Source organism: Diceros bicornis, chromosome 17 (assembly GCF_020826845.1).
Source record: "Diceros bicornis minor isolate mBicDic1 chromosome 17, mDicBic1.mat.cur, whole genome shotgun sequence".
NCBI lineage: Eukaryota > Metazoa > Chordata > Mammalia > Perissodactyla > Rhinocerotidae > Diceros > Diceros bicornis.
This window is the reverse complement of record NC_080756.1, coordinates 4459284-4486316: the sequence shown is the minus strand read 5'-3', so window position 1 is coordinate 4486316 and position 27033 is coordinate 4459284. Positions and strand designations below refer to the sequence as shown.

Genomic DNA, 27033 nt, shown 5'->3' with positions numbered 1-27033 from the left:
TGCCCTGAAGGCCAGCTATGCCAGCTAAAGCCTCCCCCAGTCCCCACTCCTCCACCCGGCCTCCTGCAGGAGTCAGTCTGAGGTTCATTCATTCATCAAATCATTCATTCATTCACCAATGTGTGCTGAGTCCATACCACATTCTAAGCACCGTCCTGGGTGCTGGGAAACAGCAGGAAGGGGAGAGAGAAGAGCCCGCCTTCCAGAGGCAAACACATTAATAGCTACCATTCACCCAGCACCCTCGGCGCTGATACCACTGGGTACGTGGTTCACTGAGGTTTGCTGGGTGCCCTCTGCAGAAACCGATGCACACTTCAGGCAGTGATGTGGGCTTATTTTTTACTCTAACTGATTTTATTGTATTTCTATAAAAGCAGTACACGAATACATTCTTGTAAAATAGTCAAAAATTCAGAGCTTTACGGGGCAGAATGTGAAGATTAAAACTTGTACCGTGGATTTATTTTTTTATAGCCAGTTATTCTACTTCAGGAAATATGGAATATTGAAGGAAATATAAAAGTGGCCAGTTTCTAGATTTTTATTTCACCAGACAGAGATTTAAAATATCAAGCCGGGCCAATACTATTCATCAGGCAGCCCTAGGGATTACTGCCATCGTAGAGGTGAGGAATTCAATTTTATAGAGCTTGAGTAGCCTGCCCAAGGTCACAAAGGTAAGAATGGTGGGGCCGCCTGCCTGACTTCAGACACCAGGGACTTCACCACTGTGCTCTGTTGCCACCCCAAACGCCTTATTGCATAGGTTCTAAGATGCACTTTTTTCTCCTCTTTTAAAATCTCTGAAATCAGGCTGTGTTTTATCATCGATGGCATCTTAGAGCCTATGAAATAAGGCGCATCAACATTCCACCCCTCTCTGCCTCTTTCCCACTATTACATTAGAAGGAGAGGGGCCAGAATTTTGTTGCAACTTTGCTTAAAGAGAAAAAGCATGTGCTTGCAACTTAAAGTGAGGTAGCATCGACACCGCTCAGGAGCGTGTTAAAATGCAGAATCTCAGACCCCACCCCGGACTGGCTGAACTGGCACCTGCAGAGCCCTAGTGATGCCGTGTGCACCCTGCTCTGTGTGGTGCTCCACACACCAGAGGGGCTGTGACACGCTCTGGGAAAGAGGCAGAGGACTAGTGTCCAGTGAGATGACCCTCTGCAGGCTCATTCCATCGTGTGTGCATGTGAGTGAGTGTGTGTGTGTGTGCACGCACAAAATGGATCCTATCTGCAGGCTCATTCCATCATGTGTGTATGTGAGTGAGTGTGTGTGTGTGTGTGCGTGCACGCACACAATGGATCCTACTACGTGCCAAGTGCTGTTTGAAGGACTGAGGATACAGCAGTGAAAAAAAGACGCAGCAGTGAACAAATGTAGCCCTTGTGAGTTCATGGTCCAGTGAAGACATCTGATGTAATCCTGCAGGATGGGACAAAGTCTCAGGTTTTTTTTTTCAGTGAGGGAGATTCACCCTGAGCTAACACCTGTGCCCATCTTCCTCTATTTTGTATGTGGGTTGCTGCCACAGCGTGGCTTGATGAGCAGTGTAGGTCTGCACCCAGGATCCGAACCCACAAACCTGGGCTGCCAAAGTGGAGCGCGTGAACTTAACTACTTAATCACTATACCACAGGGCCGACCCCACAAAGTTGCAGTGTGAAGTGAGGCGGTGTAGTGTATATAAGGTTTTACTGTCTGAAATGACCTGATTTCCACGGAAGGATCACTTTCATGGCACTCGGTTACACAAGAACCAAGTGGTGACCCCCACTTCGCTCTAGAAGGGGTAGTGTGTGCATGTGTGTGTGTGTGTATGCAGCTTGTGATCCGGCTCAGGGAAAGGCCTCAGAGGAGGACACAGGAGAGGGTCTGCAAGCTCCCTGACAGGGGCAGGAATCTTTGTTTTGTTCACTGACATACCCCAAACCCCTACAGTGGTGCCTGCCACATGGTAGGGTTAGTATTTTGTCGAATAAGTGAAACCACTGGTTCTGACGCACCCTGTGGTTGAGTTTGGAAGCCGGTCAGAACTGGCCGCGATGTGCTGCGAGTGTGAACTCAGAGGGATTTAATTCTGGGGTTCAAGCCATGCCCCCCCTCCTGCCCCAGGGCTGTGCTGGGAATAGCAAGAGGGCAGCTGCACGGTGGCTAGCTGGATGGGGCTGGGCAGGACGAAGCTACAATGGCAACAGCGTGTGGCCGTGAGGGGTGAGGGCTCGTCTGAGGTGGGAGCCAGGCCTGCCTCACTCAGGGGCTGAGGAAGCCCCATTCTTGGACAGGTAGGTGGGATGGAGGGTCCTCTGGCAGGAAAGGCTGGACTTTCCTTCTTGTGCGACTTGAGTGAGTAGATTCAAAAGCAGACAGGATGTTATCGTCCCTACCAAGTCTGCGGAGCAGATCACACTGACGGGGAAATTAAATTTTTTACTGAAGTTCTTCATTGCTTGATTGGCCTGTGATTCTTTGATGTCTGCTCCAGCCAGATCCCAGGAGGGGCAGAAGGCCGAGTAGCACCAAATAATGCCAACAACAGTCAGTGGTAACACAGTGACCAAAACCTCAGAGGTGGATGTCAACCAGAGCAGGTTAGCTGATTAGTTCACTAACTTTACGGCCACACTTGTTGGCCAGGAGGCTTGGCTGCCCTGGGCCTTAGACTTGATGTATCTCTATGGCAAACTCTTCAGGATGAGAGGCTAATGAATGAATGGTTTAAATTTGAAAGTAATCTGTTTCTCTAGAAAGATTTCCTAAGGTTAGAGGAGACCGAATTTTAATAGCCAGCTCTATGGTTCTCCTGAAAATAGCAAATAAAAATGAAATTATTTTAAAAAGACACAAAAGATAAGATTGCAGGAATCAATAATTCTCAAAAATGGGGAGCACAGCTGGCTGCCCTCAAAGCAGCAACAATAAATTGCGCCACGTAGCTGCTGCCTCTTATCTGGCTGGAGATTGGTAGTGGTTACTTCTGATTTATTTCCTGTCCAAAAATAATTCTAAGGATTCCGAGGTTTAAGTTGCATTCTTTTTCACAGATGAATCCCTCATCTAGGCACTTTCCTGTATGTGACTGCTTTTGGTCCCAACAACTCTGTGCAGCAGAATCATTCCTTCCTGTTAACGAGGACACTACTCTTGAGGAAGCTGATGGATGGACTTGTCCAGTTAGAATGTATAAGCTCTAGGATTCGGGACCAGAATATCTCACCTCGTTTGCTGTGTTCCTTTCACCAAATTATGATTTTTTTTCTGGACATATAATCTCCTAGCTGGTCAGGCAGCCTTTATCCATTTCCAACTGCCCAACCAACTAAAGATGAATAATTTATCATGTCTGCTGTGTTTCTTCTTGGAGAGCCCTTTCGTGGCTTCCCGTGAACACCTGTATAAACTCCTGCTCACTGCTCCTGGAGCAATTCGTGTTCCCCCCTAGCCCGCAGGAATCAAGATTTTTCTCGTAGGATCTCTATTCTGTGCTGACGAAAGGATGCCTCTGGGGCACCTGGACTGTGACCACAATGCTAGATTTTTTCTGTTCTAAAAGGGCCAAGGAGGCTCCTGGAACATAACACTCTGGGCAAGGATACAGTTCCACAAAGCTCAGTTCAATTTTGACACTTCGTCAGCTCATGCTGCAATTGCTTCTAACCCTCCGAGAGCAGAAGCCGTAAGAGGAGGTGGTGAGGTTCACCACAGCTCAAGCTGAGCCTTGTTTTATATTTCCAAGCAAGTCTATCCTCATGTCTGAACGATGTCCTCGAGGCAGAGATCAGACACCTGATGCTTGGGTTGACACATGTGAAAAGCTTCAGCAGCCGAGCCAGCTCTCCCCACTTGGATTTTAAGGGCAACCGTGTCTACTCTCCTGAGCAAGTCACTGCAAGTGACAGCCATTGCCAGAGCAGTTCCTGAGCCCAGCAGCCTCCCTACAGCTCAGCCCCCTGCCCGAGGGCCTTAAGGACCAAACCAACACCTACTTCTCAGAGATGATACTGGTTTTCCCCTAAGTTACCAGGCACTTGGGTTTATTCTCCCAGACACCACTGGGGTCGCTCTGTTCCTTTAAACCTGACAATTCAAGGAATGTCAATTTTGAGGACAATCCTACACTACCTACGGGGCTGGAAGAAAAATAAAGTGTGGCCCTCCCAGCTGCACTCTTCGAGCCCAAGAGGAGGCAATCTCGGTTTACACCCCTCAAACTCAAGGGTTTCGAGAGACAAACTGGGTCAAGAAAGGCAGCTGGTCTCCCCAGCAGAGGAGAGAAGGGCAGAGCGGCCTCACACTCTGCCTCCTGCTGCCCCCTGGCAAGCGTGTGGCACCAAGGGCTTAAAAAAACCGGGCTCAATAGTCAGAGCATCTCTCAGCTTGGCTCTAAGTATGAGCAAGTCAGGGGCTGACTTGGCCCTCGGAGAACTGAGTCCCAAACAAGGGAATGTCCCGGGTTTTAAGATCTGGGGTGGATCTATGGCTGCTTTTCTAATTAATCTCAAAGCATGTTCACATCTATCATTTCACATCTTATCAAAGAGGAGAGAGCTAGAGCATTCTCCAAGTTCTCCAGGAGATCAAACCCAGCAATGGGCAGCTGTTGGACCCCTAGTCATTGTCAGCTCTGTCCCTTTCCATTTGCCTCGGCCGCCACCAAGATAGTCAGCTGTGGCAGAGTCTCTGTTCTATGTCTTTGCTCAGGACTTCCTGCTGGCTCCTCGCCCCACCCGCCCCGTCTACTCCTGCCTCTGCTCCCCGGCCCCCACGTCTGCTCTGGCCTCGCTCTCCTCCAGCTCTCGACCCTTCCTGATTCCCTGCACAACTTACTGACCTCTATTCCCCTTAGGCCGATGTGGGTAGAAATGTCCAGATCACAATTCTAACGTGTGTGTGTGTGTGTGTGTGTGAGTGTAGGGGGGGTGGGTGTTTCCCCACACTGCCAAGCAAGTCTCTGACACCAGTTGGGTGTCCTACAATTTAACTCAGTTCTGACACTATCTACCTGGAGATAGTGTCGGATCCCACAGGTGAAGGGTTCAGTCGTGCAAGACTGCCCCCCACTTCAAATGCCCGTTGCAAGTCCAGGTTGTCACCTGTGCTTCTGACTGACTGGCTGTAAACTGGAGGTTCCAAAGACCCCCTCCTTGGGTACGATTGATTTGCTAGAGCAGCTCACAGAACTCAGAGAAACATTTTACTGACTACATCACCAGTTTATTATAAAATGATACAACTCAGGGAGGGCCCGATGGAAGAGACACACAGGGCAAGGTATGGGGAAAGGGCGGAGCTTCCAAGCTCTCTCTGAGCGCACCCTTCTGCCTGCATCTCACGTGCTCACCAACCCAGAAGTTCTCCAAACTCCTTCCTTTTCGGTTTTTATGGAGGCCTCATTACATAGGCATGACTGATTACATCATTGGCCACTGGTGATTGATTCAACCTCCAAACCCTCTCCCCTCACTCATCCTTAGGTGTGGGCCAAAAGTCACCTCATTAACATAACAAAAGACACCTTTATCTCAACACTAGGGAAATTCCAAGGGTTTTAGGAGCTCTATGCCAGCAACGGGGACCAAATATATATTTCTTATTAGAAATCACAACAGCACAGTGAGCCTCCTTCTTCAGGGGCCACCTGCATCTCTGGGTGGGAGGCATGCCCTCCGCCCGCCCTCTGGGCCTGTGGAAATTCCAGCCTGTGTCATTCAGGAAGTTACACCTGACCACACTCCCACTGCTCTGAGCACTAACAGTCTTGATTCTATTTCCTCACGGCGGGGACTGCTGTGGTCTGACCAAGATCCTCGGACAAAGAAAGAGCTCTGTACCCCATCTAGGGGAAAGAAAGAGAAGCCCTGGGCAAGACCGTTATCCACGTGATCCTCACCACGTCCCTGCCAGACGAGTCACAGGGCAGGATGGTGGGGGAGGGAGAGGTCCAGCAGGCTACTCTCCAGGGATCTGGACACCAGGGAAACAGTGACCCTCAGAGAGCTGCACCATTTTTAAGTGAACATCCTATAGATAACATATCTTACAATCTATAAATAAACATATGTGATCACAACAGACACACATGAAGACCTCAGGGAGAGATGCATGATCCCCAGGGGAGAGCCAGACTGAAGGGAAGCTGTTAACATTTCTGAAGAGGGGTGGTGGAGCCGTGACAGAAGTGATGAGATGAAAGATCCAAAACTGATATTAAGGCACACTAGAGCACAGTCTGCCGAGCCTACCGAAAGGTCATCTGAGTCCAGGGGACCGCAGCTCTGTCTGACTCACCGTTTCTATCGCTCAGAGCTCAGACTCTGCAAAGGGGGATGGCAACTTGTAGAAAAGTGGTAAGATGCAAATTGAGTTCTGTGGGGAGACATGCAAATGATTTCTGTCGGTTAGAAAAGATAACCTCAAAGGCTTTGCTTTTATTTCCCTAGAAATCATTGAGCAGCTTTAACTCTAACTTAGAAATCTTATTCCAACATTTTGTTTTTTCCCCACAGACTGAGATATGTATAAAGTTTCTTTCTCCCACTTTGAACAAGCTTTGTCATCCTGCTGTCATTCCTCATTAATGAGTTAAACAAACACAAATGTTTTTGACATGAGCCAAGCATTTGTATAAGAATTGTGTTTTTTACATTTTGAAAAGTTGTTTTCACAGAATCATAAACAAGGGAAGCTGATGGAAACGCTCCATTGTGAGGACTGTCAGGGTCAGATGCTGTTACTCACTTACAACAGACAACCTAAACTCCACGTTCCCCCAACAACGCTCTGCTCGGTCGCTGCCCTGGTTTTACTGGGAGAGAAAATGCTCGGCAGACTGACGTGGTAACTAGACACACGCCCGTTTTTCTCCGTAAACAGAATCTCCTCCCAGTTTTCTCCATCTCTGGAGGCTCTAAGGCAGCTGGCTGAATCTTCTTTAAGTCTGAGATCCTGAAGAGATCTCATTTTCTGTGTTTCTGACACTGGATGGCGAAGGCAAGACTCTGAACAATGGCGACTTCACCAGGGAAAATGCTAGTTGTGAAGTCTCCTGACAACAGCTGATCCTGCCCCCTTCTTCGCCAAGTGAGCAAACTGAGATTCAGAGAAGTGACTGTCAGACTGTAACCAAACCTCAGTCAGCCTGTGTCCTCTCTAATTTATCACTCCTTGCCTGGAGAAAGAGAAGTGGGATCTAGCAAAGAGTGGCAGGCAGAAGCAAAAGTTCATATACTTAGTTTATTGTTTTTAGCTTCTAGCGACTTCCACAGTAAGACACTAGCTCTCTGGAGAAGGTCTAGACCTGGTGTGAGGACTCGTTTGATCTTGTGTACCAACTCCAAGTAATGGTGAAGAAAGGGCACGTGCCTGAAGAAGATACGCATTTCATTTCATATTTCCTCCTGGGGCCGAGCCTGTTCTTGGGGAGAATATTGCAAAAGAAGCTGGCATTCAACACCGAAAATGACACTCCTTCCAAGGAGTAAAACACCTTTATCAGGAAGACAAAGGTCCCCTCCCAAAACACTCAAATGCATTGAAATGCAAAGTGAATTTGGCTGGGGGAAAAGCGGATGGTGGCAAAGCAACTTCAAGAAATAAAGGGGTTCCTTGTGAGTGGCTCCAACGTTGAAGGGTCAGGCCACCAGCAGCCGTGAATAAAAGTCGATGCTGGAAAATTATTTTAAAAACATTTCTGTAAAAAGGTAAATAAAAGTAGCCACATAAAATTAAGGAATATAGTTTTACTGAAAAGCATGAATGATGGAGCAAAATGAAATGTCCATACGATTTTTAAAAAGTCCAAATGCTCTGAATGTGGGGAACTTTCTACTCTACTGAAATTTTTTTTTTGCCTTAAAATGTGCAAAGAAGTGAAGCTGGAATTCATCTCAGAAATAAATGGACACCAGAGGCTATTTAAGCCTCAGAAGGGCAAGAGGGTTATCAGTGAACTGTAGGTAAGATCCCAGGCTCCTTATCTGCCAAGAGAAAGCATCTGTGCTCAGCTAGACCACACACCAGAATTCACCCAAGAGAGAACGCTGACACTCTGGGGCCCAAGACACCGCCCCTGTCCCTTTGCCACCACCTGCTGCAATGATTTCGCTGCAATGATTTCACTGCAACAGAATAATCACCTCCCGTCAGCACAACCCAAGGGGGCAATTCTCAATCTTTAGGGCGCAAAAGAATCCACCGAAGAGGTTGCTAAAATGTAGCTTCTTGGCTGGAAAATGCTGACCAGGTAAGTCTGGGTGGGGTCAGGAACCTGCGTTTTAACGAGCACCCCGAGTGATCATGGAAAAGGTCATCAGGGGTTCATGCACCAAACCACTGTCTAAGGCTGTAGTCCAGAAACTATTGGTTGAGACCCATTAATAAGTCTCAAAATCAGCTTAATGCCATCACATTTGAAAAGACACAAACAAAAAATAGGAAATGTTAGTGTACAATTTTTGGATTCATTCATATGTGAGTGTGGGTATATGTGTGTACTGAATTGTGAGGTAAAATGTATTTCGGACTGTGTGACTCGGCCAAGGAAGTCTGAGAGGCAGTGGCCTAAGGGGACATGAGTATCACTTCCCTGTGCCCCCTCGCTGAGCCCACCACCCCCAACTACATACCAAATCATCACTGCAGCCCAACTTCCTCCCCATCTGCACCGCCAAAAAAGTGAGACTGCATTTCTACGTCTGTTCTCAAGTGTCAGGAAGGACAGCAAGCTCTCTGGGTTCAGGAATGAATGGGGACAACTCGAAGGAAGAGCCACCGGGACCCGGCAGAGCCTCAGACACAGCAGATGACGTGGAAAGAATGGAAACTATTTAGTCTCTGACCTGAGCTCGGGGTTTCTGCAGGCCTGAAGGAAGGAAAGGAGTGACAGGAGGATTGGGTGGAAAATGAGGGGCAACAACGAGAGGAAGTTGGAACCCAAGAGACTGGAAGAGAAACCTGCACTTTATTCTTTGTGGATGAGGATGATGTTAGCGACCCACCGTCGGGAGGTGGAGCTGCTGTTGCTCTTGGTGTTTTCTCCCCAGGAGCGGGGATGGATACTTGCTCTTCATTCACATCCTCTTGAGCCAGCTTCTAGTGAAAATACACAGGGCTCTGGGGACTGACAACCAGCCCTCATCCCACTTGCCAAGCTGTGCCCTCTGGCTTGAGGTTATCTTCAACTTGAAAAAGGGATGTTTTTCTAATTCTCCGGCCTCTCTCTATGCCACCACCCAAAAGAGTGCCTTTTCCTAATTTTACAAAGGTTTAATCCAGGCTAGCAGCACCCCAGTGGGAGGATAACAACCCATCAACAAGTCATGTGCTCTTTCCTGGTGTCAGGTAGTCACGGTGTCAGGTAACCCGCCTGCAAGACACAACCTCAAAGACCAATGTTCGCTCCGAGTGAAGTGACTTTTCTCATGATCATCTCTTCTCTCAAGCACTTCAAAACTGGAGAGTGTGTTTAACAACAAACACGTGGACAGCCTACCAGAGTCACTCGATTCACTTAAAAAGGAAAAGTGGCTCACATACCCGAGATGTGAGCATAACCACTCCAAGAATTCTACATTGGCAGCTGCAGGCTCCTCTGCTACAGTTTCACTTCACAGATGGTTTGAGGTGTCTTATAATGCCCAGGACACTGCCTACTTTTTCATCTTATTTTGTTTGGGATCAAAGAAAAACAAAGCTCCACGGGAGACGCACTTACAGCCGCCACCGAGGGGAAACGACTGAAGTAAAGGAAGAAAGAAGCAGCCCATGTACTAGGTCAAGGTGGCCCATCCGTGTCCGCGGGCCTGTGGCCTCCCGATGTACCCACTGCCACACAAATGTTCCAACCAGTCCTGCCACCATCACTCATTGTGCTGGTAAGTGGATGATGCCTTTCTTTTCTCTTTTTTTTAACAAGATCTATTTTCAGCACAGTCACTTTTTGTAAACCTCAGCCTTAACAATTTGCACATCCAATGCGCCGTCATTATCTTTGCTAAACGCTCTCTGGGCAGGAGCGATGGGGAGACAGGTCTTTTGTGTGCTGGGCTATCAATAATCTTCCTTTGAGGAGCCTGCTTCACTCTAGAAGGAAAAATTACTCTATTTTATACTTGCTATTTCCCCATCCTATAGATGGGGATAATAAATACCTGCTAAGAGGGGCTATTGTGAAGGCTGAAAATATGAAGAATATAGCACAGAGAAAGCACTCAATCCATGTTGGCCTCCTTTCCCTTTGGGGCGGAAGGAGGGCGGGTTATCAAGCACACTCTTCTCTGCCTGGGCAGGAGAATTCACAGAAGAGGGTACAGCAGTGTCCTAGACACCTGAGGAATCAGGAGGGCCAGCCCTCTCCTTGGTACAGCAGAATTAGCACTGACTATGCAGCTTCTGCAATTTATTCACCGTGGGAGTCCTTACAGCCTCCTACTGGCGTTTGTCAATTAGCATATTAGGATGTGTGACAGGTGGTGAAGGCTGGTGTTTACCAAACAGACACATCAGTTCAGGTAACTGATAAACAGGCTGACTTGTGGCACGGGGCTACACCTGGGTCCCCTCCTGGAATGTCAGAGACTTCTCTGCCTTTCTGGAAGTCTGTAATTCCTCCTAGTGCACAAGGCTCCAATTCAAGGCTTCGGCCATGTTGGAATATTTGCATTCCCTCAATATATGACAACTTTGCCATCCCTTTGCACGTGTTCTTTCTGGGCCTGGAATGCGCTCCCATCCTCCAACTTCCTGCAGAGTCAATGCCTACTTCGAGGAAGGCTTTCCTGTCTCTTCTAGAGTGGGTTAGGGTCCACCCTCTGTCCCCCACGGCAGCCTAGCCTTGCCCCTCTCACTGTGCTTATCCCATTCTCTCCCCACTGTTTCCTAGACTGTCTTCCCATTAGACTATGTGCTCTCTGGGGATCCACGAGGCAGTATTTATTTATTTATTTATTTATTTATTTATTTATTTATTTATTTATTTATTTTTGTGAGGAGGACCAGCCCTGAGCTAACATCCAATGCCAATCCTCCTCTTTTTTGCTGAGGAAGACTGGCCCTGGGCTAACATCCGTGCCCATCTTCCTCCACTTTATATGGGACATCACCACAGCATGGCTTAATGAGCAGTGCGTCGGTGCGCGCCCGGGATCCGAACTGGTGAACCCCGGGCCGCAGCAGCGGAGCACACGCACTTAACTGCTTGTGCCACCGGTCCCGCCCCCACGATGCAATATTTAAATGAATGAATGCAGTCTATGTATTAAATGAATGAGTCAATGAGTAGTGAAAGAATGAGCCTAGGACTGAAACACAAAGTTTAGAACTCAGCTTCCCATACTATTCTTTCTTTCACCACATGCTTTGTCAGCTGCAAACTAAATAGCTAGTTTTAATAGGTGGTCAGGGAAATTGAAGTCTTGAGAGGAAAAAGGGAGTAGCTGGCCTGTTACCTCCTCTCCATCTGACATTTGCTCTTCTGGGGAAGACGAATAACTACTCTCCAGTTAACAGATTATTAACGACAGAGAGGGTCTTGGTTCTTAAGAAAAGTGGGGTGAAATTGTTACTATCTATACATCCTTAGGTATTAACAAAAACATAAAGCATTAGTTCTACCAAAGCAAAACAGAGACACCTCCCAACCACTGCTCTCCCTGGCCCTGGGTTCTGCAAACACTGTCACTTACATATGCCTTGTTTAAACTCTGCCAGCAAATCAAATTCAGCTCTGTGGCAATCGTGGGTTTTCTTCCATCAAGCAAAGTGAGACAACTATTGTAGCAGAGGTGGGACATAGCCAGGGTTTACCCTGTCCTGACCCAAGACATCTAAAATACACCTTGACGAGAACTTCCTGTTCCCTGAGTAACGTGACCCCTTGCAGAAAAGTCTGTAATTAAGGATTACGCCTTCCCACATTAAACCTGAAACCCCTTGTCAGTGAAGCTATGAGTGTATGACATTTAGAAAACCCTTTCCCCTTCCAGTGAAGTTGGAATAACAGACCCATTCATCAAAACTCCACGTGACACTGGAGTCTCAAACTTTCGTAAGAAGATTTCATCCATAAATACATTTTGATAAATTCATTGCTTGAAAGCCCATTTTCCCCATTTTATAGGATAACCTCCCAAAGATCATGTTTTGAGAACCAAGTCTCTGAAGATGACCTGCCGTTAAGCTCTGGCTTCCCTCCTTGGCTGAGCCCACGGGAGAACGTCATTATCAGGACACCCATGGTGTGCAGAATGGCCACTAAATGGGACCCTGAGGAAAGAGAAGAGAGCTTTCTGACCTTGTGCAGCTCCACAGGAGTCGGGGACATGACCTCCTTTATGTCTTGCTTCATTTTTCTCAGGGGCACCGACTTCCTGCCCACATCTGAGGGCAGGGTGTTGCTCCGAGTTGTCTGGCTATAGTGTGGCCGCGAGGTGCTCCGTTCCTGGAAGCTGGCCTGTCGCCCCAGCTGACTGCGGGGTGTCGGGGCCTCATGATTCAAACTCACCGTGCTCCCCGACATGATTGTTGCCTGTGGCATCGACAATTTTCAGAAACAATTAGGCCATGGACGACGGAAAGGGTTTGGTCGCTCAACATTAAGCACATTTCAACTTCTGCCCGGTCAAGATACCGCCTCTTCAGGGCACAAGCAAAGGCTGGGGAGTGGACGCACCGACTGAACTGTGAACGTCTGGAAAACGCTCTGCCAGTGACATTCATAATGCGCGTCTCAAATCCAATTTAAGCACTTAAGCCATTGAGTTTATTTAATCAAATACCACCCCTGGCAGTTTTGAGGAAAATTGAAAAGCTTTAACATTTGCTTACTGCAAACTCCATTTGCAGTGGCTCTAACAGATGGGTTCGTGTGGCACCCTTCACTATATCCTACAGAAATGAGCTAAGAACTTCCCCATCGGGACCAGGCTCCCTCTGTGTGCAATGCTGCCTCCAGCCCCAACTGGAGGGAGCAATAGGCTGAAATCGGGTTATTGACACAGAGGCAGGGCCTCTATGCAGTGCTGCCTGCCTACCACTAGTCTGTTGTCTTTCCCTCCGCCAAGTGGCCTGCCCAGAAGCTTGTAGACAAGCTAGGCCTCCACACATCTGGCGTAGGTCAGTGTTTCTTAGCCTTTGTGTAAGATCCTCAGACAGGTTAAAGAATAATCATTTATTATGATCCTGGATTCCACCCTCTGCTCAAAAGCTGTGAGACTGGGATTGGATTTTCCCTGTGAATTGGGAAAGTGTGTTCAGTTTCAAATATGCTCCCTGCACCACACACAAGGAATGGCAAGATTAGATCCCCAATATGACTGAGTCTCAAAAGGGGAACAAAAGGAGAATTTGAAACCAATATGTTGGGGATGTTCATTTCTCATGGTTAGAGGATGCTGATATTCTGAAAACACGCCTGTGGCCAGCTCTGTACTCCTCAATATGATGGTTATATAAAGGCAAACAGCACTGGTGGTGAATCTGCCTGAAATCATGGGAACAGAAAACAAGGTCCATATGCTGTGCTATTGGCTACAACACAGTCTAGGGGTTTATACTGATACCGATGCTAAAAGTAACAGAAGTGTAATTAGTTGAGTCCTTTGAATGTATTCACCCATTTAAGCCTCACAACTTTATGAAACAGGCACTGTTATTCCTCCCACTACACAGGTGAGCAAATTGAGGCACAAAGAGGCTAACTTACCCAAGGTCACAGGTGGTAAATGAGCCAAGGGCACAATCTACAATTATGGATGAGGAGGGAACACTGCAAAGTCAGTAGAGTTTTCATCTGTCCTCTCTCTAAGATTTTATAATTCCAATATTCACCTGGGTTCAGCTCTACACATGCCACTAACAAGATCTTTGAATGACAGCCAAGTATTGGCCCACATGTACATATACCTACAACTCTGCTGAAAAATAAACAAAACAAGTAAACATCAATATCCTGACTAGATCAGTTATCTCACTGATAATGTTGAAAAATTATAATTGTTCAAAACACTTACTAGTCATTGAGGACTAACACGTGCTAAGTACCATATACATGTGTGCATGTAGAATATCATTTAATACTTACAATAACTCCACATGCTAGGTGTTATAATTACACCTCCCATCACAGTTAAGGGAAGGGATGCCTAGATAAGTTAAAAAACTGGCTCAGGAGTCTGAGACTGCAACCCTTGCAATCTGACTCCAGAATCCTTATTCATGACGACTACTAATTTTTATTCTTCTTCTTTTTTTTTTTTTGGTGAGGAAGATTAGCCCTGAGCTAACATCCGATGCCAATCCTCCTCTTTTTGCCAAGGACGATTGGCCCTGGGCTAACATCCGTGCTCATCTTCCTCTACTTTATATGGGACACCGCCACAGCATGGCTTGACAAGCGGTGCGTCAGTGCGCACCTGGGATCTGAACCTGTGAACCCCGGGCCACCGAAGCGGAGCTCGCGCAACTTAACTGATACGCCCCCGGGCCGGCCCCTCCTTCTTCTTATTCTTGACTACCAGGCTGTATTGACTCTCAGTCAAGTATTAGGTTGAAACATATAAAACTCACTTTTTGTAGATTAAAAATAAACCCCTAAAGTTTAAATAAGTGTGGATTATCTATACTGTGGTTTATTTCAGATAAACCCCGTTTTTAAATGGAAACCTTTCAATTACTGGCTTTGTTGGTATCAGGGGACATCGTTTTACTTTATGGCACTTCCCCCACACGATCATTTCTTTGTTTAATCTACCGTAACTGACAGCACGTGATGTTGTTTTCTTGCTGTGGGACCATCCACCGATTGTTTTTACCTACTTAGACTAGTTATTTGCTTTGTTAACATCTATTTTTTTATAGTCATTTTTCATGGGACCAGCAGGAAACATGTAGGAAGTAAAATACTTAATTACCGCAACTGGGAGACAACAGCTCTACTTTGATAAGCCTTATCCACAACGAAGTCACAAACTAATCTAGCAAGGGTTCCGATGGAAGCAATGATATATTATCAATAGGTCTGTAGGTCAAGTTTTCAAAGCACGGCCTGACTGCTTTGTTAAGTGAACTTCAATTGAATTTGTGACATCTATGAAGAAATATAAAGATTAAAACAAATATAAGAACAAAATAAAAAGTTAAAAAATAATTATTTTAAGTTATCTAGGATTTGTTTTCACCTCAAGAGTATGTATTGCCTGTTTTCACTTGGCACAATTCATAATTTACAGTTACAGTTTTCTTTTTCAAAATTATCAGTGAGATACCTGATATACACACAACTTAGAAGGGGTATGTTCAAGAGTTTCTCTATCTGACATTTAGTTAAACTGTCTTCCTATATTATATTAAACAAAAATAGTTAAAGCAGTGCTCATTAATCAAAAAAATGGCAAAAATAATAATTTCTATTGAACATTGGTTAAGTGCCATGTTCTGCATTAAGTGCCACATAACCACTAGTCATTATAATCTCCGTATTTTATGGAAGAACAAATATCTGATAAAAGAGATTAAGTAACTGGTCCCAAGTCTTACTTCGAATTTTTCTTTTTTGTTAAAAACTATACTTTTTTTTTTTTTTTTGGTGAGGAAGACTGGTCCTGACCTAACGTCTGTGCCAATCTTCCTCTATTTTATTTTATTTATTTTTTATTTTTTTATTTTTTGTGAGGAAGATCGGCCCTGAGCTAACATCTGCCAATCCTCCTCTTTTTTTGCTGAGGAAGACTGGCCCTGAGCTAACATCCATGCCCATCTTCCTCCACTTTATATGGGACGCCACCACAGCATGGCTTGACAAGTGGTGTGTCGGTGAGCACCCGGGGTCCGAACTGGTGAACCCTGGGCCACTGCAGCGGAGCACGCGCACTTAACCGCTTGTGCCACCAGGCTGGCCCCCTTCCTCTGTTTTATATTTGGGTCACCACCACAGCATGGCTTGATTAGTGGTGTAGGTCCATGCCTGGGATCTGAACCCGCAAACCTAGGCTGCCGAAGTGGAGAGCACTGAACTTAACCACGATGCCACCAGACCAGCCCAAAAACTATACATTTTTCAGTGCTGAAGTTGAACCTAAATTATTGCTAGCAATGGGGAAAATGATTAGTATAATTTTCATTTTCATTTCAATTGTAATCATTTTCATCTTAGCTAATCTTCTCCATTTATTACAGCTACAGTACGCTTTAACCTTTAATACTGGATGTAAATTTCATAGGCAGCAACTTAGCTCCAATAATATTTCTTGCACCATAGCATTTGCAAGGGATCAGAGTTCGTTTAAACTAATAAATGAATATTCTTTGGGATAAAAGTGTAAACAACACTCTAATGAATGGATTAGCCCATCATTCTTCCTAGTTGAGGACTTTAATTTCTCTTTGGCTTATAAATTCAACCCATTTCCTTTCTGGAGTCATAATTTCAAGGCCACACCTGCCTGAAGCTGTGTTGGAGAAAATTTATAGGCTGTTGCGACATAACGTCTATGCCGGTGGATGTTGTTTTCTTTAGATAACCCAATTTCTGGGTGAAAACACAACCTTTTTATATCATCTTCATTTTACCTAACGTAAAAGAAGCTATTAGGAGAACAGCTGCTTCTTCAAAAGAGAAGTATCAAAACGCAAATGGAAGAAGCTTATGAGCCAACACACGCTTTCAAAAGCAGGAGCATGTTCAAGAATTGTGAACTGAGCTCATGACTCATTCCGGGCCCCTTTTGCTGATCATTCTACATACAGGAAGTGGTAAAAGTTTAAATAACCCAGCTGATACTTAAGTATTCTACTCTTTTTGAACGTTGCATAAAAAGGAATCAGTTGCTAAATCTTAATTTACTTAAGTCGTATAGGCTTATCCATCTCCAGGTCCTTTAACCGTGCTCTGAAGCTGAAATACATGCCAGGTCATACTATGATGTTTAGAAATTCAAACTAATATTTTCCTTTATAATTCTCTTTGCAGATTCACAGACATTAGAATCACATAAAATACTCACACATGCAATCGAGAAGCAAAATAATATAAAGATGAGTGTTCATTTTAGAATTGCAAGTTTCACTCAGTTATGTCATTCACATTCCTTATGGTGATCTGGGGACCTCATATGACATCAACATAAAAATGAGACTTTGGCCACTTTATTTTTTACAGCTCAGAAAATTTAAAAGAACATAAAAGGAAACAGTCCAGGACTTCCCAGACCAAAGAGTGAATACCATCAGCAAATTCACGGCTTTGATGAAAGAACTCACTAGGAGTTCAGCTACTGCCCTCCTTGAATTCACACTAAGTTAATCTGGCATCAGGATTTGCAATTAACAGCAAAGTACTGTGTAATGTTTCAGCTGCTTCTCACACAGGCTGGCCTTTTTCACCAGCTGCATGCATTGCCATCTACTTGAAGGGCAAAACAGAATGAAATAAGATTTCCTCTTATGTTCCTCGTCACGATCAAATTAATTTCTAAACCAGGTACAAATGAAAACATGCCAAAGAAACCTTTCTAAAGCAACTAAGAGAATGAGATGCGCCACTGCTGGAGACTCAGCTGGCTCCTTAGCAATTTGGTGGCAAACAGGTACAATCAGGGTTAGCAGGGAGCAATGGCAGAAGCCACAAGTCAGTAAGCTCGGGGTGGGGGGAGATGGGGACAGAAATATTTCCAGCTGCATTGTATAAACTCAAACTGCTGTCCGAAGGCAAGGGGGCAGGGAGGCAGCTCCACAAGCAAAAATATAAACAGAAAGGGTAGCTACCAAGAGACTCATCTTTCTCAAAGACACACGCCTGTCAGCTTTCTCCTGTGGAAAGGGGGTAAAGCCTTTAAATGAACTGCTGTGATAAATGCAAACTCAAAGGGACCAAAAGAAATGAATGTAGAAACAACAAAAGTCAGTAGCAGGAGGGGCTACCTCGAGTTCTCTCAGAATTCCTGACTGCCCACAGGTCTCTAAGTCCTCCAGAGCTTGCGACCAGAAGTTCTCCTCTTGCTCGGCCTCGGTGCTGTCCGGAGCCCCTGTGAAACTGGTGTCAGAAAGCACAGTCTGGGTTAAGAACTTGCCACACACAATTGTTTTCTTTTCCTGTATCCAGAATCTCTCTCCTTCATCTCACACAAAGAATGGAGATTCTTTGCGGATCTGGCTTTCTTCCACCTGTGCCCTCCAAGTAGGGCCAGCTCCAACGTAAGGAGGCTTTAGGAAACGTAGTGTCTCCAAGAGTGAAAGGAAGGACTGTGGTCTTACTAACTGAATTTCAGGTACTCATGGCTACTGCGCAAGGAGCTGCGTCAACATGGTGCCGGGTGGGGACATTTTTCAGCTACTCTATCTACAGGGAAAGAGAAATCAAAGTTTTGTCTAAGAGAGAAAAATGTGTTTTCCCCACTTACTATACACATCAGTATAGATCAATTAAGTGCTATCGCTTTTTATGAATGTCTTTAATAATTTTGCTAAGAAAGAAAATGCTAAAATACATCTTTTAGTTAAAAATACATGACCCTAGGCTGGCCCAGTGGCATAGTGGTTGGGTTGGTGCGCTCTGTTTTGGCGGTGGCCCAGGGTTCAGGGGTTCAGATCTCAGGCACGGACCTACACACTGCTCATCAAGCCATGCTGTGGCAGAATCTCACACATAAAGTAGAGGAAGATGGGCACGGATGTTAGCCCAGGGCCAATCTTCCTCAGCAAAAAGAAGAGGATTAGCAACAGGTGTTAGCTCAGAGCTAATCTTCCTCACCAAAAATAAAATAAAATAAAATAAAAATATGAGACCCTAGATGTATCTTTTAAAATGTAAGTTAATGAGAAACTACCTTTAAATGAAAGGAGAGAGAACTAGTCAGGGTGCAGACACAGTTTATAGCAGCAGATTTTCCCATGCGCCGCTGTTGTTTTCACTGGGGAAACTTAGCGCCCGCCCTGCTGTGTGGCAGTGCTGCTCCCACTGGGCAGGCACAACCTTAGAGTCCTGCCACGGGGCCAGCAAGGACCAACACCCAGCCTCAGGACGCCAGTGGCAGCAATATGTAGGGTCAGAGGGAAGTTCAGGTCTGGCCCCAGTGTCCACGGAGCAGTTGGGATGGGGCCCCAGTTGAGGGAAGCCTTACCCGCTGACCGTGGACGGGTCCCAGTCTTCGCTGCTCAGCCCCACATCTGGGTAAGTCTGGCTCCGCGGCTTCGCGACCGGGGACAAGCTGCCTCTCTGCTTGGAACTCCTCCAGTCGTAGGTGTTGAAGTTGTAACCTGAGGCCTGGAAGCCAGTGCCTGAAACAGAAAGCACGGCGTTATAGCCTGTTTCCAAGAACACCTCAAGAGAGGTCTGTTTAGGAACTTGTCTTTTTCTGCGGTTTCTGTTAGTTTGTTCAAGGCGGCTGACTTTAACCGAATTTGGGATCATAAAGGCCATCAAGATAATACTTAAGTCTTACATGCAAAACACATTCACAGATATCATCCCAGTTGATTCTAACTTCCCTGAGGTGAGACCTTCAGACCCGAGCTGCAGGGCCACTGCGCTGGGCCTGTGCTTTATACGGCTCCTGCCTCCTCCATCTGGGCAAGAAATCTGCTGGGCTGGGGGGATGTGCCCACCAGACCTGTGTCCAACCCCTTCTAGAGCAAGTTCCAGAAAGTCAAAACCCTAAATCTCCTGCCCAGACAGCCCTGTGTCCACCTCCAGGGCATGTGAGGGCTTCCTACTCAAGTCGGTCCTCCTGAGAGTGAATTTTCCCACCAGACAGGGGTTCCTGGGCCAAGGAGTGGTCAAGCGGCAGCTGGCTGCAGCGATGTGGATGGAGCTTGGATGGGGCCCACAAACCTTAGGGATGGGCCTGAAGATTACTTAACCCAGGGGGAAATGACACTGTTAGCAAGCAGACGGGTCCAATAACAACAGCAACAGCAATAACAATAGCGAACACGTAGCGGGTACTTAGTGTGCACCCAGAACTTCATTAAGCGCTTTATTTGCATCGCCTTATTTATTCTCCACAAGTGTCTTTGCAGGTAGGCACTATTATTATTTGCATTTTACAGGTGAGGATACGAAAGGCTTAGAACAGTGGTTCAAGTACCTAGGGGTATCTGCAAACTTTCCTGGGGGGTCCAGTCATAATTTTAGGAGAATCAGCTTTCAGATCCTCAAGTTCCATACGCTCATCTTGCCCGAATCGACGTACCAGGGGTCTGAGATCTGCCAGTTCTCCCTTCTCACTCCCCTTCCACAACTATCTTCCTGCCAATTACAGAAATGAAAGACACACTTCTCATCCGTCTCAAACCTTTGAAGGATTGTGGCCCTGGGATATAAAAACTCCCAGGCACCAAATCAAGGGACAATTCGGGAGAGCCTCGCTCCTAAGGGGAGGCCTCTCGGGAGCTGTGCTGTATTTCAAACAGGCGCAGACCTGCAGCAAGGCTTTCCCCTCCGGCATCCATCTCAGAACCGGAATCAGAAGTGGGGTGGTTGTCAGGGTGGGGAGGGCCGCTGTATGTCAGTGTGAATTACAATGGAGACTGACTTCCTTTCTGACAGGGGGTTCAGTCTGACGAGCTCGTGGGTGAGACAGTGAGGAATGGCTTTGGCAATTAGGTTATATCAAGGACATTTTCCACGCATTTGAGCTAAACCTCTGGCTCCATATTTTGACAAAAATATATTGAGAGCATATTTACAATAAACTGGAAATTATAGTCTTTGCAAATATTTAAATTTGGGGAGAAAAACATTTAGATGACAACTTTAGACGTGTGATGGGGTATGCAGTTTTTCAACATTCTTTTCAGGGGTTCAGATGGGAGGGCAGGGGCTCGTTGGCAGGCCTGACTCGACAGCTTGTGCTGTAACCACCACACGCGGCTTCCTCCACCACTTCAGGTTGTGAGCCGTTGCGCACGTGTGTGTGTTTACATGTGTGTACTGGGTTGCAATATAATATGTATTTCTTACTGTTTAAAAACACTTAATACAGAAAACAGGCCTGGGCCCCCATTTTCACATAGAATGAAACGACTGGATGAGGTAAGATGACTGTCGCTGTGGCCCTGCTTGGTCCTTATTCACTTTCCCTCCACGTGTTAGATCCTATGAGGCCACCCTCACTACCAGGCAGAGCCCAGAGAAAGCAGGATGTCCAAGGGATAACGCTCTGATCAAAGGATGTGATCTCAGGAACGCAGGGGAAGGCCCACAGGGGCATGAGGGGAATCCTCGGTGGACCCTCCGTTTCAGGAGAGCAAGGACTAGGAGTCCTCGGCTCGGAGGAAATATTTACAGCGCAGTATCACATTCTCTCTCTTGGATAACTGCAGAAGTGCGGCCAGCCGTTGGGGAAGAAGTCTTGTGTGATGAATGTGCAGTTTTCCGTCAAAACTGTAGAATGAAGGGACGACAGGAGTCCCCCTTTGAGGGGAGAGTCGGGTAACTGCATTTCTCCTTGCCCCGCTGACAAGCTGCCCACTTTCTCCTTCCAAACCAAACCGACCAGCCCCCAAATATGGGAAGTCCAACTTTTTGTGATATAAGAAGAGTTAGAGAAGCCTGCTCCTCACATCCCTTAACTGGCTTTACACTTGCGAAGAGCCAAACGCTAAAGGGTTTGGGAGCCAAACCTCCGGTGGGGGAGGGTCCTTTTCTGATGAGCATTAATGGGTATGGCCGTTCAGTTCCCTGGGGAAATTCCAATATGTTTTAGACCGGGCAGATGACACTCGGATTCTCCTCCCACCTGTCGTTTGTGAGTAGTTCTTGGTGACCCGGGCAAGGGTGTAAGGACCGGCTGGAGCAGAAGTGCAGCGTCATTAGTAGGAAAACGCCGCCGTGAAAGGCACGTCTACCGACACCAAGGATGCCTCGTCTGAATAAGACGACTCTTGCGTTACAACAGAGGAGGCGTGTAAGGCAGATCAAATTCAAGTATCTTGGGGTTAGGCACAGACTCAGAAGACCCGGATCCGGCCCACGCCAGGCTGGCCCAGGGACTGAAGTGAGTTCAAACCCCGCGTTGCCAGCTGCCCGCTCTGCGGCCTGCGCCAACTCAACTCAGTGCAAACTAGGGCTAACGATGCGCCCACCAGGCTGGTACGAGAATTGAGGAGAACAGTACTCACAACTGCTTACGAAAGCGCCTAGAACACGACGACGTTTTAATGAACACAGACGTCCATTACTTGTATTATTTGCCAGGCACTCAACTTCTCACGGTCTCAGTCGCCTTACGATACCACAGGGGGAGGAGGAAAGCAGGACAGCCTCGGCACGACTAATCTAGGAAGCATTCGAGCGCCTCCCAAGTGTCAGGGACCACAGGAGGAGCTGAACGCAGAGATTAAACCAGGTTCCTGTCCTCAGAAACCGCAGTTTAGTGTGTGTAGAGAAGAGAGAGCAGGAGAAACAGGCACAGAGAGAGAGGGTTCTGACAGCGTGTGAGCAGTGTTGTCCTCTAGTCTGAACACACTGACATGGAAGAACAGAGGCCTGTTTGGGGTCGGAATGCGGGTCATGAAAGGGCCCAAAGGAAAGGTGACCTGTAAGCTGGAGCCAGAGGGTAGGCTGGCATTTGCTAGTAGGATTGGGTAAGAGTGTAGGCCTAGCAGGAGAGCTGGGGCACGGGCAGTCATGGGAACCCCGCTCCCTGTCCTCACGTTCCATGAGCGGGTTTCAGCTTCGCTCCCAAGGAGGGAGCAGCATTCCAGGAATATTCTGCTCCCTCTTACACTTGTCCGTATTCCTCCCAGAGGAGGTGTGGGTGATCAGAATTGGCCACCTCAAAATACGTCTCTTTACCTTGATTGTTTCCTCTGAAAGAAACTTCGACCTCCCCGCCCACCCCTCCACCCACTAACTGCCTAAAAGAATTTAACTCTGGGTATGGATAGACTGGGAGGGTCCTTGCTAAGCCCATTCCAAGTAAAAGTAGAAGTTATCCTTTGTAAGAGACACTTACATTTATAAGGGAAATCTCCTTTTGTAAAGGTATCTCCCTCTCTGACCAGGAAGAAGCGGGGCTGACCTTATCTCTAGAAACTCTTATCAGTGTGGAAGGCAAGGCGAAGACTTAGATCTGCATATTAACCTTACTCTTGTTTACTGTGCTTTCTGGTCATCTCCCATAGCTCACTCCCCCACCCCCAACATCCTCCTTCGTCTACCTGAATATGCTATTTAAGGTGAAAACCTCCACCATTTGTCAAGATAATCAGTTACACAGTGGGTCTCTCCCATGTATACATGTTATAAAGCTCTGTTTGATTTTTCTCCTGCTATTTGGTCTCATGTCAACTTCATCTGTAGCCCAGCCAGAAAGGACCCAGAGTGGGTGGAGGACAGTCTTCCTCCCCTTCAGAGGAACAGTGACTTACCTAATTGTCGACATTTGGAAAAGAACACTGGGCATGTACAGTGAGCCCCTTCTTGGCTTTCTCTGGATGCACTCTCTCCCACTGCTGCTGCACTGTGAGGTAGGCACACCTGGGTCCCACTCTTGGGGCTCTCTGAACTCAAGGAGGGCAGGGAGGCCAAGACTGTGCAGTTAGCTGACTGTGGCCTATCAAAACATCCATTCTTCTATTCATCCTCGGTACAGGAATGCCACTTTAGGGGGTACGCATATTATTGCTCAGGCTAAGACTATATTTCCTAGCCTTTCTTGAAGTTAAGTGTTAGCTATGTAAAAAGTTCTAACCAACGCTATGTAAATGGAACTTCTGGGAAGACTCCTTACAACCCTCTTTCCTGCTGGAAGATAGATGAAATAGCTGGAGCCCCAGTAACTGTCTTGTACTATGTGGTAAACCTAAGGATGGAAGCCAAGTGCTAAGCACAACAGAGAGCAAATATTTAAGAGCACGGGTCCCTGACGACACTGTGGCGTTTCATACCAGCTCCGAACACCTACTTCTTTGTGATTTGAGACACTGTAATATTAGGGCCTTCAGTTCTGTTCAGCTGACATGCTGTGTTACTGTTTGCTTTGTAGATCTGACCTTCCCTCATTTAAGTCCCAACATCTAGACTTGGGTTGGGGGTAGGGAAATAACAATCTGGATTTGGGCTCTACGTCCAATCCAGGTTTTCTAGGAAAAAAAAAAAAAAAGAACAAAAAAGTTGATATTTTAATCAATAGCTGACTGCAATTTCTCTTTCTCAACTGATTTAGAACTGATAAGGAAGGGGCGGGTTAATTTATCAAAGACCTAGTGCTATTGAGGTTTGCTTAGAGAACAGCGAGAAGGCAGGACGTGTGGAGAAAAAGGTGCTACAAGGAGGGTCAGGAGATGAGACTGATACGGCAGCTGGGGACTGGGTTCCAGAGAACTCTGTGTTGTGAACTAAGGACCTTTGACCTTATCCTAGAACAACAGAGAACCGTCAAGAGAGCTCTTCTTACAGGGAGTGAAGGTTAGATTTAGTTTTCTCAAGATGGCTGATAGGTACGTGGAGGAGTGAGGAAGTAAATATTTCAGGCCTGAGGAAGGTTTATACAGAGGCAGTGGCGACGAAGAGACACGGAGATGTGAAACTGGTAGGAAGTAGGAAGATGACAGCCGGGGCTCCCTGCCTCCTGCAGGCTCTTCACTACAGCGGGAGAAAGGAACCTCTGTCTTGTGTAAACACTGTCATTTGGATTTTCTTTTATATGTAGGTGAATTCAACGCCCAGCTGATGCAGGTGGATCATGATGGCATGATTTAACCTGGGACAAACTCAGGGAAATCAGGTTCAGGTGGAGGCAAGCTGGTTGCCATAGTTGAGAAGAAGTTAACAGGCCCTGAGGAATATTCCTTCACACCAGGAGCCAAACCTAAGAGCCATAGAAGGAATGGAATAAATAAGGCAGCCCAGGGGTAAGAAAGATCAACTGCCAGGAATATAGACTTTGTTTTTACCAAATGATGATATAAGCACATGAAATGAAATACAGGTATGAGACTGGAAACAAGATTCTAAATTCAAAATTGATAAAAGAAATATATTGAGAGATAGTAGTTTTAAAAAATGTATTTGTTAAGTAATTACTCTTTTTATTTAGAGCTGGAAACCTTTCTCTCTTTCTTTTTTCCTCCCTCCCTTCTTTCCTTCCTTCTTTCCTCCCTTCTTTCCTTCCTTCCTTCTTCCCTCCTTCCCTCTCTTCCTTTCTTCCTTCTCTCCCTTCCTTCCCTCCTTTCCTTCCTTCCTTCTTTCCTTCCCTCTTTCCATGTAGGTTTCAATATCCAGTCTTACATTTTGTATCATAATGTTAGGTATCTTATGGACTAAATTGTGTCCCCCCAAAATTCACATGTTGATGCCCTAACCCCTAGTGTGACTGTATTTGGAGATAGGACCTTTAAAGAAGTAATTAAGGTTAAATGAGGTCATAAGGGTGGGGCCATAGTCCAATCTGATTGGTGTTCTCACAAGAAGAGGAAATTTGGATACACACAAGAGACACCAGGGATGTGCGCACACAGAGGAAAGACCCTCTGAGGACACAGAGAAGACGGCCGTCTGCAAACCAAGGACAGAGGCCTCAGGAGAAACCAAACCTGCCAACACCTTCATCTCGGACTTCCAGCCTCCTGAACAGTGAGAAAATGAATTCCTGTTCTTTAAGCCACCCTGTCTGTGGTGTTTTGTTTTAGCAGCCCAAGCAGACTAATATAAGCTATAAAATTTAGTCTGGATTCCTTTCACCAAGAGTAATGTTTAGTTTTATTCATTTGCGTAATGGAAAATAGGTCTTCACAAATGTAGGTACTTCTGAAAGTGGATGGAATTTTGGTATAATGATGCTTATTTTTAGCATAACTGCACCTCCAATATTTGTAAAATTCTGACACTCCGATATTATACTTTTTGGTTTTCAGTACCACAATATTGTGCAGGTTAATATCTTCCATTTGTAGCTCTTACTTCACACAGTGTTAATTTAGAAAAGTGAACTAAACAATGTCGGTTCATATTCATAAAATTTGAAATCAGAGAATAGTTTTGGAATTCAATCTTTAACTCTACAATTTTGGGACTGTAGCTCCCGCTAATACTTTCATTTTTGGAAGCCAATTTTAGCATAGGAAAGAAAGCCAGATAATTTCCTGCCAAATTTGTTTCCTAAAGACCCAATTTTGTTAGGAATGAGAAAATCAAATTATACATTTATGTAACTGTTTGTAATTGTTCTTGCCAAGAAATAGTCAAAGTGTTTAGATGAGACTGTGGTTTCAAAATGGCAGAGCAAAGATAGTTCTACCTTCTCTAGAAATCACCTCAAAACAAAAAGGGATACAAATAACAGAATGTAAACTTCATCTTCAGCAAAACTAGAATCTCAAACCATAATACATAAGGAAAGTTATCAGGGCCGGCCCTGTGGCTTAGCGGTTAAGTGCGCATGCTCTGCTGCTGGTGGCCCGGGTTCGGATCCCGGGCGTGCACCGACGCACCGCTTCTCCGGCCATGCTGAGGCTGCATCCTGCATACAGCAACTAGAAGGATGTGTAGCTATGACATACAACTATCTACTGGGGCTTTGGGGGAAAAAAATAAATAAATAAAAATTATAAAAAAAAAAAAAAAAAGGAAAGTTATCAAATTCCAGTCAAATGGGAGGTGGGAGAGTGGCAGTAAGAAGCCAAGAGGAGACACCTATGGCCAGAGATTTTGGAGAGGGCCCAGTCCTCCAAAGCAGAGGCTGTGGCAAGAGGCAGAACATCAATGTGTTGTTTGGAACACTGGAATGGATTGCATAGTCTGGGGGCAGGAAGTGCCCTGGACCTGGTTTGGCACCAGGGTAAAGCCAGGGAGCTGGACTGAAAGAAAACAACTACAGATGGGCCACAGACCACAGGAAGCAATCCTCAGTGAGGCAGGCCAGCAAAGAGGAATTCTGCTTAGTTGGCAGCCAGCTGTTGTTAATGTCTGCTGGCTGAGAAAGAATAAACTCATCATAGGTACTGTGAACTGGGGGCAAGTTTTGCTGGCCTGGAACACAGCTTGGGCTCTTCTGTCTCAGACCTCTTGCAAACTCCAATTCAGGA

At 46.1% G+C, this 27033-nt stretch overlaps 1 protein-coding gene across 8 annotated transcripts in view; it reads right to left on the bottom strand.

Moving 5' to 3' along the window:
* The window catches only part of GRIP1 (glutamate receptor interacting protein 1), a 632136-nt gene that overhangs the window by 4154 nt on the left and 600949 nt on the right, over positions 1-27033 (bottom strand). For 6 of the 8 annotated variants that reach the window (XM_058557692.1, XM_058557694.1, XM_058557689.1 and 3 more), the window contains 3 exons: positions 19125-19281; positions 17926-18037; positions 12302-12535 (listed from right to left, as the gene is read on the bottom strand). In XM_058557692.1, the coding sequence (XP_058413675.1) occupies positions 12302-12535; positions 17926-18037; positions 19125-19281 (503 nt within the window). Of the gene's footprint in view, positions 1-6300; positions 6379-12151; positions 12274-12301; positions 12536-17925; positions 18038-19124; positions 19282-27033 lie in introns of those variants that run through there. The other 2 variants (XM_058557696.1, XM_058557697.1) reach the window with 2 other exon arrangements.